The sequence below is a fragment of the Primulina eburnea genome, chromosome 6 (assembly GCF_022965805.1).
Source record: "Primulina eburnea isolate SZY01 chromosome 6, ASM2296580v1, whole genome shotgun sequence".
NCBI lineage: Eukaryota > Viridiplantae > Streptophyta > Magnoliopsida > Lamiales > Gesneriaceae > Primulina > Primulina eburnea.
Genome location: NC_133106.1, coordinates 35,058,454 through 35,074,323, shown reverse-complemented (window position 1 = coordinate 35,074,323; position 15,870 = coordinate 35,058,454). Strand labels below are relative to the sequence as shown.

At 34.5% G+C, this 15,870-nt stretch overlaps 1 protein-coding gene across 1 annotated transcript; it reads right to left on the bottom strand.

Annotated features, from left to right (window-relative positions):
• Positions 1–1,074: 1,074 nt before the first annotated feature.
• On the bottom strand, positions 1,075–9,733 carry LOC140835508 (DNA glycosylase/AP lyase ROS1-like). Its single transcript, XM_073201000.1, is given in 20 exon segments — positions 1,075–1,211; positions 1,297–1,362; positions 1,465–1,503; positions 1,505–1,605; positions 1,768–1,825; positions 1,918–1,954; positions 2,100–2,564; positions 3,300–3,382; positions 3,478–3,514; positions 3,619–3,687; positions 3,761–3,852; positions 3,929–4,013; positions 4,090–4,169; positions 4,258–5,128; positions 5,227–5,317; positions 6,161–6,541; positions 6,623–8,443; positions 8,637–9,198; positions 9,363–9,487; positions 9,596–9,733. Coding segments are annotated over 18 exon segments (4,458 nt in total). The 5' UTR covers positions 8,695–9,198; positions 9,363–9,487; positions 9,596–9,733; the 3' UTR covers positions 1,075–1,187.
• Positions 9,734–15,870: the final 6,137 nt, after the last annotated feature.

The following is a 15,870-nucleotide window of genomic DNA, read 5'->3' as shown; positions in this document are numbered from 1 at the left end:
TGCCAACATTTGGTAGAAAATGTAGAACCTATTTTAAAAAAAATGGTTGAAAAAATTCATTTTCAGTTCATTTTAGTTTCTCTTCAAAATTAAAATAAATACATTCTTTTACTATTTATATATAAAACATTAAAACTTAATTTATAATATTTTGAAAATTAAATTTAATAAATGGTAACAAAAATGGTGGTGTCTCGCCATTTTCCCAAACAAAATCCTACAAGGATTTGGTGAATTAATTTTGCTTTTTCAATAATCGTTCCATGGAATATTACACGAGGCCCATCGAAGATGAGAAGCTCTACTACATTCCTGCTCGCCTGTTTGAGTCCAATGTTACCACCAGATATATATTCTGGTGGCAAAAACTCATATCAGGTGCCGGAAAAAGGCCTGTCTGCAGTGATCATCCTCCTGGTTTTCAGCCAAAAAATAAGAGACCGCATGACTTGGAAACCGAGTCGAGAGAAAATGGCAATGGAGGAAATGATTCAGAGGGTGCAGTTGGTCCAAAATCTCTACTGGAAGATATAGCCGACGTGGAAAAGAAATTCATCGATCTTGAGAGAAATATAGCTCTCTATAAGGAAGCCGATTCCTCCATTGCTTTGCATGAAGAAGGGGATTCCTCTTCTGAATGAAATGATACTCCTCGTTCCATTAAACTTTGTCAAATAAAAGCAAAATTGATATCACTATAAGAAAAAACAGTGCTGACTGTTTTTTTTTTTAAATCTAACGACGGTTTTTTAAAACCATCACAAATTCAATTTTGCGACGGTTTATGTACCATTGACATATAAAATGTCGTTGCAAGGTAAATCATTGCATTGCAATGCATAGCGACAGTTTTCAAATGAACCTTTGATAATTATATACACCACAATAAATAATTCGTATTCTTATATGTTACGTTAGATTTTTCTTTTCAAAAAACGTTGCTAATATGTAGCAATGGTTTTTTCAGACAAGACCGTGGCAATTATATTTGCAATGATTTTCTCAAAAACCGCCGTTGGAGCCAGCGACGATGACAATTGGAACGCTTCGTTTTTGCCATTAACAAATTTATTGCAGTATGTATATACGAAAACTAACATTGGATGCCAGAAAAAGGCCCGTAAGTGATCATCCAAATTTTTGAATAGTGCTATTCTCTTTTAAAATAATAATCCATTGGATTGAGGCTACTTTTCATGGTCAGAAAATACCTGCAGACAACAAATTTGAAGTTTATATCGGTTTGAACATGACTTCATGGATCATTAATGAACGAAAAACTTGATTCTTCATTACCTCATTCACTTGGAAGTATGTGCCATTTAGAGGAAAACTTCCTCTCATGACGGTCCTGCATGGTACCTGTTATGCTTTCTAATGTTAGGTTTGCTAAATTGGCTTCGGAATTTTGTTTATCAATTTTATTATGCCGCAGATATTGTTTTATCATAGTATTGTTCATACCAGAAGAGTTCCCCTAACAGTTTGAGAGTCTGCTTCACGTTATACTATTGCATGATGAACAAGTTTCTTCAGTGCATAGTTTCTTGGAGTCTCGGAAGCTACACCGCCTCTTTGGTGGTTCAATAGAGTCTAGAGTTTCGCCTGATATGAAATATTGGTAGACCTATTCAGATTATAATGCAACTCTCGATGACTTCAAAATCAATTTACCTTTTATCGGAAATTGCTCATTAGACAAGATATGTGATCACATTTCTTACATTGCAGGCTGGAAGTTTTTAATCGGTTTATTGTTTTTCATACCTGGTGTCCATATTGCAAGTAAGTAAGGGGAAGGATCATCTTGTTCTCGTTTGTCCATCTGTATATTCAGAAATTATAATTAGTCAAGGAAGGAAGGTGTACTGATTACACGTCTTTTGTGTTGAAACAAACTCATAGAATATCACTAACCCCTTCAAGGAGAGGGTGTGAATCTGGAAGCTCGTAGCTGTAAAAAGACTCAAGGGGTCAGTCAACTCATAGCATACAAGAATTGTTTCAAAAATCCCACATGACTGATTCGTGAATTTTTATGGTGGTCTAATGTGGTGCAAGCACGTTAATCAATTTATAATAATGAGAGTCTTACTTACACTGGATGTTCTGTTCTTAGTTGGCTCACATTTTTAAGTTTGGGAAAGGGGATGGAAGCATCTTGCAAATTTAAAGCTACCAAGGCTTTTGACATATATTTCTCCTGAAGTTCTGCATTTTGCTGCATTATTTTCTGCAAATTATGATTGAACTCTTCCATATTGAGTTGGATAGTAGGGATTTCACCAAGATCTTCGTGGAAAGGGTTCTCGATGTCAAATTCTGGAACTTGCACATGCTCTGGTTCTGGAGTTACTGGCACTTCAATAATAGGCTCTAGTGTAGTTGGTTCTTCAATAATGGGTTGAGTGTTGCTAACTTTCAATTCAGCATAGTTCTGATTAACTTGAAGTGAAGGCAATTGCAAGGTATCCATTCCTCCAGTTGACTTTTGATCTGCTCCTTTGTTTTTTGCTGCACTCACAATGTTTTTCTCTTCTGGTGCTGGTAAACCAAGTCTCGCACTGCATCATTCATCAGATTCCACCAATTGGCGTTATATGTCAAAAACATCATAATTATATTACCTACTTACAAGTACAGATGCAAACAAGTTGAGTTGGGGCCGAGCTCGTAAAGTTCCTTGACAAGAGTTCTAGTTGGTTGTTACAAAATCATATTTGATCTTTTTGTTTTCTTTGTTTAAGAATGCATTGCCTTGACAAAATAAATGTACATTGATTTTACATTTTATGTTGAATGCTATATAACATGGTTATGAGTTTGTTTTTCTGATAATTGTTACTCTTTATTCTATGTTATCATATCATAAAAATATAAAACGTGCTTATAAGCGTCTGTTTTACTAATAAATATGAATCTTACTTTATATTAGTATATTATTAAAAAGAGTAAAATGAATCATTAAAGCCTTGTGAATCTAAGTTGTGACCGTTTGAATTCTCGTGATTTGTCTAGAGCTGAACAATCGACTTAAGCTTGTAACACCGGATCATCTTAGGTTGCACTTTCACTTTTGAAGGGGTCTAACATTTATGTTTGATGAAAGTTCAACGCAGTTTCAATTGCTTATCTACATTTATTTTGTCACCCGTTTTTAATTATTAAAAAGAGATTTAAATTTATTTTGATGCTATGCATGTGATCCTTGTCCCAAATACATAACTTCAAGAAGATCAATTATCACAGTCAAATAAATATAGTGGTTCGGCTGAAATAAGTATTAAATGATGGATAACCTTGCAAATGCACTAGCAAAATGTCTGCATTCTCCCCTCATTGGACATGCATTGCAATTTGGCTTATTCTTTGTGCAGAATACCTGACAAAACATGTTTCTAGCTTCAGATTTGCATGCCACATCAGCTTTCTGGTCAAATGTAGTACCTAAGACATATCTGAACAATAATGCCATACCTTTCCAAAAGTAATCATTTGGTAATGCAGCTCATATCTGTAATGAAAAAGCTAAATTAGATCATAGAAATGATGATGACCTGGAATATTTGGTGAGTACAAATTTTTTTTGGTGCATTCATGTACAGAAATTTTATTTACAGTGTTCTTTGATCAAGTTTGCATAGCCTAGGCCACAAATATTTTTGTATGGACTCCAGCACCGGGTACCTACACAAGGAAACAACATATCAATTCCGTAAAGCTAGTCATCGCTATCGGAAGGTAAAACAGACGTGCTTACAGTTCTAGTAGGTGCAGCTGAAGTGACTCAGGCAATGGCTGAAGAGGAACCCACCCTAGTCGTACTGATATACGCCCGACATTGGTGTCAACCTTTGTGAGGGCAGAAGAGGCACCGTGTCAGTAAATCCATATCAAGGAAAAGAACTATAAGCAAGTTTAATCTTACAGGAAAGGCAAGTTGATGAAGTGTCAGAAGCCTCACACACTCTACACTCTTCAAACCTAATCCCTGAATGCTCAGCAGATACTCTCTGTAGAAAGTGAAAAAATGCGTTATACCTAAGACTTGATACTTGTAAATGCTAGTTGGGAGCTCTCGTGGCTTACTTTGCTTTGTCTGGTGGAATGTCCCTCAGCCATTCCAGATCAGTGCTTCCATGATCCTTGACAATGCGATTGAGGAATCCCTACACAGTCATTACAAACGATCATCATTTGGTGGCAAGGGATCTCTGGATGCCTGAGGAATAAATATGTAATCATATTAAATTAAAAGATCTGAAGTTCTGAATGAGGGTCGTATGAATTTGAGTTAACTTCCGTATGGTCAGTCATTTTGGATTGATCGATTTTGCTACTACCACCTGCAACATCCATCAAATTTTGTGGACTGATTGTTACTGGTTCTTGGTCTCCCTTCACACGTGAAGTATAGTTATATGACATAATAGGTTTTGCAGGGGATGTAAAATGATTCTCATTTTGCAAGTTTAGGGTCAACCTTTCTGACTGTACTTCTCCACTTGCATCCAACGTTTTCCCATGACTGCCTTTTTCCGACATACCCTGGAGCATTGTTCCGGCCATCTGTAACAGCTTGACAAAAGAAGTAGCGCTGGAGAACTTATTTAGTTTAACTTCAGCAGTGGGCTCTTCTTCCGAGGTGCTCAATAAGTAAGATTCAGTTATTTGGCTGGTTGGTACAATGGGAGAATCAATGGAGTTCTGAGAAGAAATGACTGAAGTCTGAGAAGAAAGTGCATCATCCGATTCTCTTTGGACCCCTCTCAAGCTCATTGACTTGATTGTGATAGATTCATCTGACACAACTGAATTATTTGTGGAGATTTCTGAAAATAGGCCTCTGGAGTCTTCATGTGGGATAATGTTGACAAAATTCTTCTCAGGGGGATCAACAGTGTTCACTGTCTTGATATCATCACAATCAAAATCCTGAAGTATCTCAGGATCCTCTCCACTAATTGGCTTATTTAACAATGGTGTGTTTGATATAAATGTTTCCCCAGGATCCAGTACACATGCCTTAGGTTCTTCAACCTTTATAGTCATTTTCTCGTCGTATAATTCTGAAAGGTTGGTCTTTGACTTGAAGGGGAAATGTGCAGCAAGAGACATGAAGGCAGAACTGAAAAACTCAATTACATTAATATTATCACTTGAAAATTGAGGAGCTTAGATGTATGGAAACATTTGACTGAATTTCAAATAAAAAAATCGATTTACCTGGATAGATGATCTGAAACATTTTGAGTGAGAAAAACACCAATTACAGAGTCAACAACAGACCCCTTCCATGGAGAAAAGCGTCTGTCTCCTGTTATGAAACTTTGCACAATTTTATATTGTTTTAAAATTGTGAAAGAATTGACCCGCTGACATTATGTTAGATACTTTCTAAATGCAGCAGAAGATTAGAGTTCTCAGGCTACAGGAAGCAGATTTACAAAATGTACGGATATAAGTTTATATGCATCTCTTTCATTAAGGTCAGAATATTTGTAATAGAAAGGAAGCAGCACTATTTTTAAGACATCGTTTACTCATATGCATGCTTTTTGTTTCATCTAGTTCTTGTTACATTCAGATGCAGGTTCAGCTTGTGCTGACTCACTATTTGTAAGTTTCACATTGATAGTCAGCCATTTTTTAGGTAACAGCTTCTATGATTTTCTTGTTGTACTGGTTGAGGGAAAGGTTTTTTGCGTGTTAAAATATCTTGCCTGACTTAGTTTTAACTGGAGCGCGGTAAGAGAAGGATTTTGGTAACAAAAATAGATAGCACTGAGCAATGTTTTAGGTATAACCGTTTATCTTAATTTTATACAGACTACTTTGGAAATGCATTTTCCTTCACGTATAGAGCCATTCATACGTTTGTCTAGTGTACATTTTGGCCCAGCAAGCCCTCTCATGATTAGGCACGTGATTTAATGCCAGAAGTTATACGTGTTTATTTATTAGTCTATGTATATGCGTGCAGACATGCCAAAACAAGTAGCTAAAAAAATAGAATACTGGGTTACTTTTTCGGACTGGCTAATTCAGATTATCAGTATGGCATCATTTCTACTAAATTCTATGTGAGATATCATTCAGATTTATCTGTGGGCTCAATTTTATCACATCTATAAGGAAAACTTGATAAATGTTCATATACCTTGTATAAGATGCTTCCGGGCTATAAATGAGTCTGCTCTTCCATTAAATACTCTTCTTTCTTCTTCCCACCATTTTGTATTTTCTTCATCCGTTCCATCAATGCCTTCACTGTTTATATTATCTAACAATAGTTTCCACACTCTCGTTGTCTCATCATCAAGGGCCACTTTAGGCCGATGTTGTTTTCTTTTAACTTGATCAAGTAAACTATCAAATGGGACAACTGCTCCACCACTTTGATATGGAACAAGGGCATAGTTCTCTTCATGTTGAACATTGTGAATGATAAGTGCCTTCTCTTTTTGAGCTGTCTGTTTAAGTTTCTCAATGACCAAATCAATCAGAGACTTGCGTTTCCACGTTATAGTAAAGAGTGGTCCTGGGTCCAATGATGCAAACAGGTCAAAATATATCCACATTCCAAAGTTGTCTTGTAGAAAGTATTTAAAGTAGGTTTTACCGTTGGGGTTGCAGGTGAATTTTTGTTGATTAGAAATATTTTTTATTGTTGAATTGCTATGCATGCTTCGCTTCGACCTCTTCTTTTTTGTCATCGTTGGGCAGATGTCAGCTGTCAGGGTTTCCATGCATGACTGTTTCTCCAGCAAGTTTCCTATTTTACGATCTATTCTTGATATTGGTGCAGCATTACATGAAGAAGCTGGCAGTTCTTTGCAAACTTCTATCAAGGAAGCTAACTTCTGTACTCGAGCAGGGCCTTTAGATCTCTTTTTCTTAATCCACTCTGTAGGTCCCAAAGCTAACCTGCATTTAGATATCTGCTCTTTATTCTGAGTTTTATCATTTGCAAGGTAATGTTTTTTTGGATAAACGGCTCTACTTTGAGAAACGAAAGATCCCTGATAAGATTTTGATGTGTATAGCGTTCTGCAAGAATCGTCAAAAGGTTGATTTCCCAGTTTCACATGAGTGTGTGAGGTGGTCATTGTACAGTGCAAGCCAGGCGTTGGCCTATTTTGACTCTTGTCGGTTCTCTTTTTCTTGTAAATTGCTGGGAAATGCATTGTGGTAGTGCCGTCATTGTTATCTGCATTTTGTGATAACATAGAAAAGTGTGACCGCGAGGAATTGTAAAATGCACTGTTGCAGAGTTCTGTTTCAGGAGCCATACTCGTGTATTGCCTTTTTAAGCCTCCAGCTTGTCTTTCCCGTTTCATGCATGTGCTTCTACAGTTGGAATCACTTGGACTCTTAGGTGTCCAGCAGTCACTGGGTTTCAGAGTTACCTCTGCAGTAATCTTCTCTTCGTCAGGTGTTGTATCTGAGAATAATATTTGGCACTTCCCTCTGGTACATATATTCCGGTTTGTAAGGTTGTGGTCATCCAAAGAATCCATCTTCTTATGAGGTGATAGGTTTGGGATTTTTCTATTGGGTCTTGAAAGATATTCTTCCAGTAAATGATCAGAAGAACTTGTAAGTTCATAAGCATCCATGTGATTTTTCTTCATCGCTAATTCCATCTCTTCTTGCAATTCCATATCACTGTTTGCAGATGAACAACATGGGGAGCTTTCTTCTCTTACTAGGTTTTCCAAGTTAAAATCCAGAGATCTTCTGCATGAACTTCTGGTTTGATCGATGGATTTTAGGCTTCTTATTTTTGGCGTACTACTCTTCATTTTAGGTTCAGGTTTGTCAATTCCTTTTGTTCTCCCATACTCCCTCCTTCTGCCTGGGGTATTCTTAGAATTAGGAACCTCGTCACTTGAATCTGTGCCACTGCTTTCCCCTTCTGATGGAATGTCATGAGTAATGCTTGCTCTTTTTCTTTGATTACACTTCTCGACTCTTTTGGGAACAATAGGTCTTTCTTTATTTGGTTTAGGAGTACGTATAGGTTGGGCTTCTATTACGACTTTGGGCCGGTGCTTTCTCCTCCTTGGCCTTTGCTGTGGTGTTTTGGTCAAGTTAGCTTCCTTTTTGCCTCCCTTGTCAGGCTTGTGACTCTCTTGCAATTGGGTGGAAGTGGTGGCACAGAACCGGTCAACATCCAACTTAGAGTTCTTTACTTTCTCGCGAAGTTGCCTTACTTCATCATTAGAAATTTTGTTCTCTCGTGAATCCTTATCCACTGGTACTTCATCTATGTTTGAATCCAACACAACATATTTCTGCATGTACTCTGATTTATTGGTCTTCTCCGGTGTTATAGGTTCAAACTGGCCTGACTTGCTGTTGATAAATGGTGTATCTTTAATCATTATTGCTGATGAATTTAGGTCGAAAAGGATCCGAGAAGGGCTGGAAGTTCCATCTGCTGGTAATAAGAACATATTAAAATATTAGTTCAAGGAAAATACAAAAAAACCTCACGCATGCATCCTTGGCAGACCTTTTTCATATTCTTAGTTTCCTATATATTATCAGTTTCTCATTCCAATTCATCTACTTTATTTTTTTTGCTTAATAGTCAAGGACATAGGAGAAAACAAGGGGCATCAGATTCCGACCTCTACATCCCATGGTCCATTTGCCGGCGTCTTTAACGAAATTCCACTGTATTTGCATAAATCCTCTTCATAAAAATGGGAATTCACTGCCTTGTGCGGTTGGCAAAAGTTGAAGCCACAGACGTCATCCACACAAGGACGGGAAATGGTGGCTTCACTTGCTTGCCAAGTGGTGAAACTGCATGAATTGTTCAGATGAACACGGGAAGCGGCTTCATCCACTTGCCAAGCCTCGAAACCACCTCCGACCTTGAAATTCATCCCACCAGATTCAGAGCATGCAGGTACTAAATGACATTGTATTTCTTGCAAATAATCACCCAATGACCTTCCCGGTTCGGAACAATTTGGTCGGTTAACGTGGTTATCCCGACTCGATCTTTCTGTCATCAGCCTATTCGTCTGAACTAAGTGATTTTCTTGCCAATTGTCACAGATCTACTGCTGCCCTGTCAAATCCAGCTTTGCTGGGGTCGACCGAACCCCTCCGGTGTGGCACTCACCCAGGCAAGACTTCTATTTTTTCCTGATAAATTTTTATGCGTAATTTATTCTGCGTCAACTGCAATTTATGGCATATTATGAGAAAAAATTGACAAAATTAAACCTACATCAGAAAAAGGAACTGGAAAAGGAGAATAAATCGAAGAAAGCCGCCTTTTTTATGAAAATAATACTTCCCTAGCTTTTAAAATTGATACCAACTAAACACAATTGGTGACTGACCTTTCTCAAAACAAGTGAACGTAGGAATCTTCAGTTTTCCTCCACGGTAGAGGCAGTAACAGGCGCTGTTAAATTAACATAATTCCTTAATTTCCTCAATCTACAGCAAAGCCTTTTCACCCAAGCTACAAGTTTATTCACAAATTTGATCTCCCAAACAAAGCAGACCAGTGTAGATGAAGAAAATGAGAAATTTAGAGCGATTTGGGAACCATTTAGTGAATTGAACTCACCCTAGTTGTAGGATTTCAAGTCCAGATCTCATGAAGCGGTGGAAACTAAATCAAAGCGTTGGGCTGTTTTTTTTTTTTTTCTGAAGCAGTGGTGAGAGAAAGCATGAAAGTAAACAAATGGAAAGACCACTGTTTTTATTCATTATCATGACACGCTAACGGTGAAGAACATAACAAAATAAAAGTGAAATACAAAATCAGATCAAGTAAATTAATTATTCCAACATAACATAGTTTTGTATAAAAAATTTAATATCTATAGAATAGTATCCTTTATTAAAATTAAATGCTATCTCTATTTGTCTTGCAATTTTAGTCTCGTTTTCGATGTGACATTGATATAGCTTTAACGTGGTGCTTATGTGTGTAGACCCGATGAAAAATGACTAGAATTGAAATATATAGGAATAAAACTGACATTTGCCTAAATAAAAATTTATAATATCAAAATCACTAATAATATACATAAATAAAGTTGTAATTTCCCCTGCGAACGTGAACCCCGATCCCAATTATCATATGATTTTTTGTTGGACTACACGGGCAAGATTATTCAATATAACATTGGTTTATACATCTAGCCATGCTAATATCAGTGTATTTGAATCGCATGAATCTGTATATATGCTGGAAGAAATAATATATTATCAAGGAGATTCTCGTGGTTCAGAAAATGACCATATCTATATATTAATCTTCATGAAACACAATAATCATGGAGTTGTATTATACATAAAATATTAATTATAAGTAGATCGATCCCTTATTATTACGGGACATATGTTTAGATAGGACTGTCACGAGTTAGTATGAACCAAGATTGCTCAACTGGAATTTTGTGTTCCAATTAGAGAAAAAGATATTTTTGGTCCATTTTTTTGTTTGTTTTAGTTTATTAAATTTTCAAAATTTGATTTTTGTATGCTCACTTTTAATTTTCAGCTATTTTGACCTAATCGTTGACGTAACATCTTGATAAGTCATTATTTTCAGAGTCATATAAGAATTTGGACCGAAATATTCAAAAATTAAAGTAGATGTACTCAAAATTAAAATTTTAAAAGTTAATAGACCAAAACTAAAAAAATAGACAAGTTCATGGAAAGAACGATTGATTATTAATTAACCGAGAAGCACATAGCGGATGTGTAGATGTATATCCTCGTTATTTTTTAATCTTTAACTCTAATTTTTGAAAAATACTAGCTCTTAATTATAATAGATTTTAGGCTTCAAAAAAATAATTTTTAATTAATTTTATTTCTTCTTAATTTGGTAATAATTTGTATTAAAGTACAGTAAAGTTATCTAATGTGTGTGTGTCGATCGAGGTGTTAGTTATAGTTAAAGTTGAGGTCCCAATAATATACATTAATTATTTTAATAGATTTGGTGAATCATGCATGCATGGTGGTGTTGCTCATCGACCAAGAAAATTTATAAATATATTTCGAAATAAATGTTTATTTTCCACTTTTTGGAATTTTCAAATAGAGGAATCAGATGAATTTGTTGTGCCTAGCTATTTTATATTTATGAGATGACATTAAGGAATATTTTTGTGATAAAGAATATTGAATGTATTTGAATCATATATGGCAACTAATATTCTTGATTTATTGTTTGAATCGTATTTAATATTTATGGTAATTAATTAATTTTTTTGAGAACTCCAATTAATTAACATTAATGAATGCTCAGCGCGTGTAGAAAAAGTAACCAGGAGAATTATGGAATCTGGGCGATTTTGCAAACATGACCTTGATCAATCTATTTAAATCATAATAAATAAGGTAACCAAAATATATTGTATCCTAATAGTAATGATTTCTTCTTTGAATCATATATATTTATAGTAACTACTTTAAAAAGATTAATGGATGGTCGTCGAGAAAATCTAGGAGAATTATATATATATATATATATATATATATATATATATATATATATATATATATATATATATATATATATAAATATTTAGTGCATATATATATGAATTAATCTTAGCTTGCTCAAACGTTATTCATAGAACGATATGAGCTTCGGACGTTTCAAAGAATACACTCCTCCATATTTCATCACACAATACACAACAAACGTAGTCCCAGTACCCCATTATTCTTCTTCTATATCAGTATACCATGAGTTTCAAGTAATCTTCAGGTTTACTGGTAGACACCACTATCGTCAATGGATTATAAGGGAAAATTCGACGGCGTTAGATCCATATGCACGGGGTTGGAACGAATTAAGTCCGAAAATGATCAAGTTCAACCCCTCATCAATTACCTCCACCCAAAAAGAGAGAATGTTCCGTGCACTGAATCGAGGTCTCGTAGGTTTTCGTTTATCGATTTCGGATCGAAAAACCCTGGCCATGAAGGCAGTAGAAGAGGCCTGGAACACTCTCGTCACCAGACCCATGTCCAACATGAAGTTGCACCTTCACATCGATTTTACTCTCATCCACAAACAAATTGTTAATAGGAATACAAACCATCGTGTAGATATCCGAGATTTGGAGCGTGACCCCGTCTATCATGGGACTTTTTTTAGCCGTGCAGATATTAGCCGCCAAGCATCCATCGAATCTTTGAAGCATTCATCGATTCTTAAGAATGAGATTATTGTTGATACAAGTCGTGGGACGAGCTGCTCAATCTGTTTGGAAGACTTCGTGATCGGTTGCGACAAGGGTGTATGTATGCCGTGCTCCCATATGTTTCACGGGGATTGCATCACAAGATGGCTCAGCACTAGTCCCTATTGCCCCCTCTGCCGCTTTGAGATGCCAAGTGCATGACACTTAAAATAACATTGATTTAATTAATACAAACTTATAATAATTAAATACATTCTGCATGCTTAAGGTTTGTTTTTCAATTTCTGTAAACAATATTCTTGTTCACAATATCACCGCGCGCGTGTGTGTGTGTGTGTATATATATGTATATATGTGTGTGTGGGTGTTTGTGTGTGTTGCAAATTTTGGAATTCCTTGTTGATCGATCTCAAATATATATAAAATTGTGATGGTTAATTTTTTTTTTTTTTATATATATATAGAGTTTTGAAATCCTTGTTGATCTCTTAATTATTAGATATAGGTTTTTTTATGGAGTTTGATCGAATCCCTGTACGTACTCTAAGACTATGTTTGGTGTGTAGGATAGGATAATTAATTGGATTGATGCCAAAACTCAAGGTAAGGATATATAATTGGATTGTCAATCCCTCCAAAACAATGAGATATCTTTTCAAGCAAGTAGGTTTTTTTATCATGAACTTCTTGATTAGTTGAACCCTTAAAAAATGAGACAAACATGAGTTTATTAATCTATCATTTACTTATCATCCACACCAAACATAGTCTAAGAGTTGCGTTACGGTAAGGGATTTGGGTTACTTAACATGAAATTAAGGTTTTATTTACATTTTCTATGTTTTACTTAATTGGCCAGAATACTCGCTGTTACCCTATGCATGCTTAATTTTTAGACGAGCAATGCATGAATCATGTAATTTCCAAATTAATTAATGACGACAAGTCTCATATCATGCAATGTAACTATGACGACAACCATGTGCGATATAGAATATATGCAAAGGATTATTCTAGATTAATTATTATGTCCAAATTTTGGAAAGCATTTTCAAATTAATATCTAGATATATGTGTTTCAGTTGTATGATTTTAAAATTCATTTATTGAAAACTAAAAAAAAAAAAAAACAATCCGTGAATCACTCTTCAAACAATACATAAAGTATCATTTTTAGAAAAATAATTATAGTATTCGATTGTATTGCATTTTTGCATATAATTATAAACAGGAAATAAATAAAATATTAAGTGTGATAATTTTTATTATTATACAATTTCCATTTAGTCATAATATTAAAAATTACAACTGTTTATATTTAAAAATTTCGAATATTCAAGAATTTGGATGAGTTTATAAACAATAATGGATATTTAAGGATATAAGTTCTAGGCAAGGTTAAAAGGAGTATTTGAAGTTACGTTTGTAAAATTAATTAAGGATTCACCAAATTGATTGCAAATTATTTAGTTATAAAGAGCTAGATTATTAAATAAATAAATAAATATATATATATATATATATATATATATATATATATATATATATATATATATATATATTGTTAAAAGAAAAATCCAACGCATATTCATTTTTAGAAAAATAATGATTCACTACAAGAAAAAATGCTTATGGTGACATTCATAAATGTCATCATATTCAATATTTAGTGGCATTTAAGTTTTAGTGACACCTCCAACAAATGTCATCTATTCCAATGTCGTCTTAAACTTACTGACATTTTTTAATGTCATTAGATAAAATAAATGTGAGAATAAAAAAACATATTAGATTAGTTATCCTGACATTTTTAATTGATGTCATTTTTTATATGAGGGGAGACAATTATTTTCCCTCCTCCCATATTTATCTAACTCAAATATCCTCACACTTATTTATTGTGAAATTTTTTAGTTTTTAACGATTTTTTACGATGTGGGAAAATTAATTGTTTCCCTCCATATAAAAGATGACATCAATTAAAAATTTCATGATAACTAATCTAATATGGTTTTTTATTTTACACATTATTAATTTTTTACAAGTGTCATTATTAAGTATTTGTAACAACATTTAATTAAAAATGTCTACAAAAAAGTGTCACAATAGCCATTTATTGTTGTAGTGATTTTTTTTTAAAATCTAACTCATTTATAGAAAATTAAATTTAATTTTTTATATTTAATCTTTAGTTGCTTTATAATTTGTTTAATTAAAGTATCTACCAACATGATATTTTATATTTAAATCATATATGAATCATTACTGTTTTTTTCCCAATTAAAAGTTTGTACATATAAAATAATCATAAATATTACCGATGAACCGCTGATGATTTCACACATCCATAATCCAATGTACATATTTGTTACCAACATATACAGATTCTATTAATTAATTCGCATTAAAAATTTCATAAATATCAAGTGAATTTGAAATTTAAAAATCAAATTATAAATTTTAATTCTTTCCAGCACAGATTTACTCATCATTCTAGATTTTTATATTATTACTGATATTTATATAGAGTATTAACAAAATTTGTTTCTATTTTTTTTTGGGTAAGTTTTGAACGAAAAATTTACAATTATTAGGAAAAAAATTGGTAAAAAATGTAGAACCTATTTTAAAAAAAATGGTTGAAAAAATTCATTTTCAGTTCATTTTAGCTTCTCTTCAAAATTAAAATAAATACATTCTTTTACTATTTATATATAAAACATTAAAACTTCATTTATAATATTTTGAAAATTAAATTTAATAAATGGTAACAAAAATGGTGGTGTCTCGCCATTTTCCCAAACAAAATCCTACAAGGATTTGGTGAATTAATTTTGCTTTTTCAATAATCGTTCCATGGAATATTTCACTAATCCTCTATAAATACTCTCCTCAATATCTTTCTTTTCATTGCAAAACTTTCACAGTCTCATTCAAATCCATCATCCTTTTCTTAAAGAAAATTTTGTGTTCAACAATGGAGGGTGCATCATCGAGCTCTTCTTCATTGCAGGCAAACTTGATCGTGGAAGAGAGGGACGAGCTGATGAGTCCTCAGAAAACGGCCGGCCATTCTTTTCATAGAACCGCCCATTTTCTTCGGCCAACAGCGGCCTCCAATCATGGATCCGGCTTTCCTCCTGTCATTCCACCTGCTCTGGATGAAAAATTAAATCACCAGAACCTCCGTGTGGAGGTGCAGTTTCTTGGGTGGAATCACCCGCAGCAAAACTGGCAAACATGGATCGAGCAGATGCATGCTTTGTATCATTTAACATGGAAAGAATCTGGGATTTACGAAGCGATCATGAGCTCAAAATACAGGATTCATAGAAACCAAGATTTGATTTTCAGGTTTGCTGAGAAATGGTGCCCTGAGACGAACACATTCGTGTTCCCTTGGGGCGAAGCCACTGTCAGCCTGGAGGATGTGATAGTGCTCGGAGGTTTCTCCGTTTTAGGTGCCTCAAATTTGACACCTATCGGGGATGACGACGAAATAAAAAGAATTCAGAAGATTTTGCTCGATGAGCGGAAGAATATCACCAAAACGACCTTAAAGAGAGCATCCCAAAGTGCATGGGTTGATAAATTCATGAGCAGCGGGAGCGAAGTCGAGCACCAGGCGTTTCTTGCTTACTGGCTTTCGAGGTTTGTGTTTCCCAAGTTT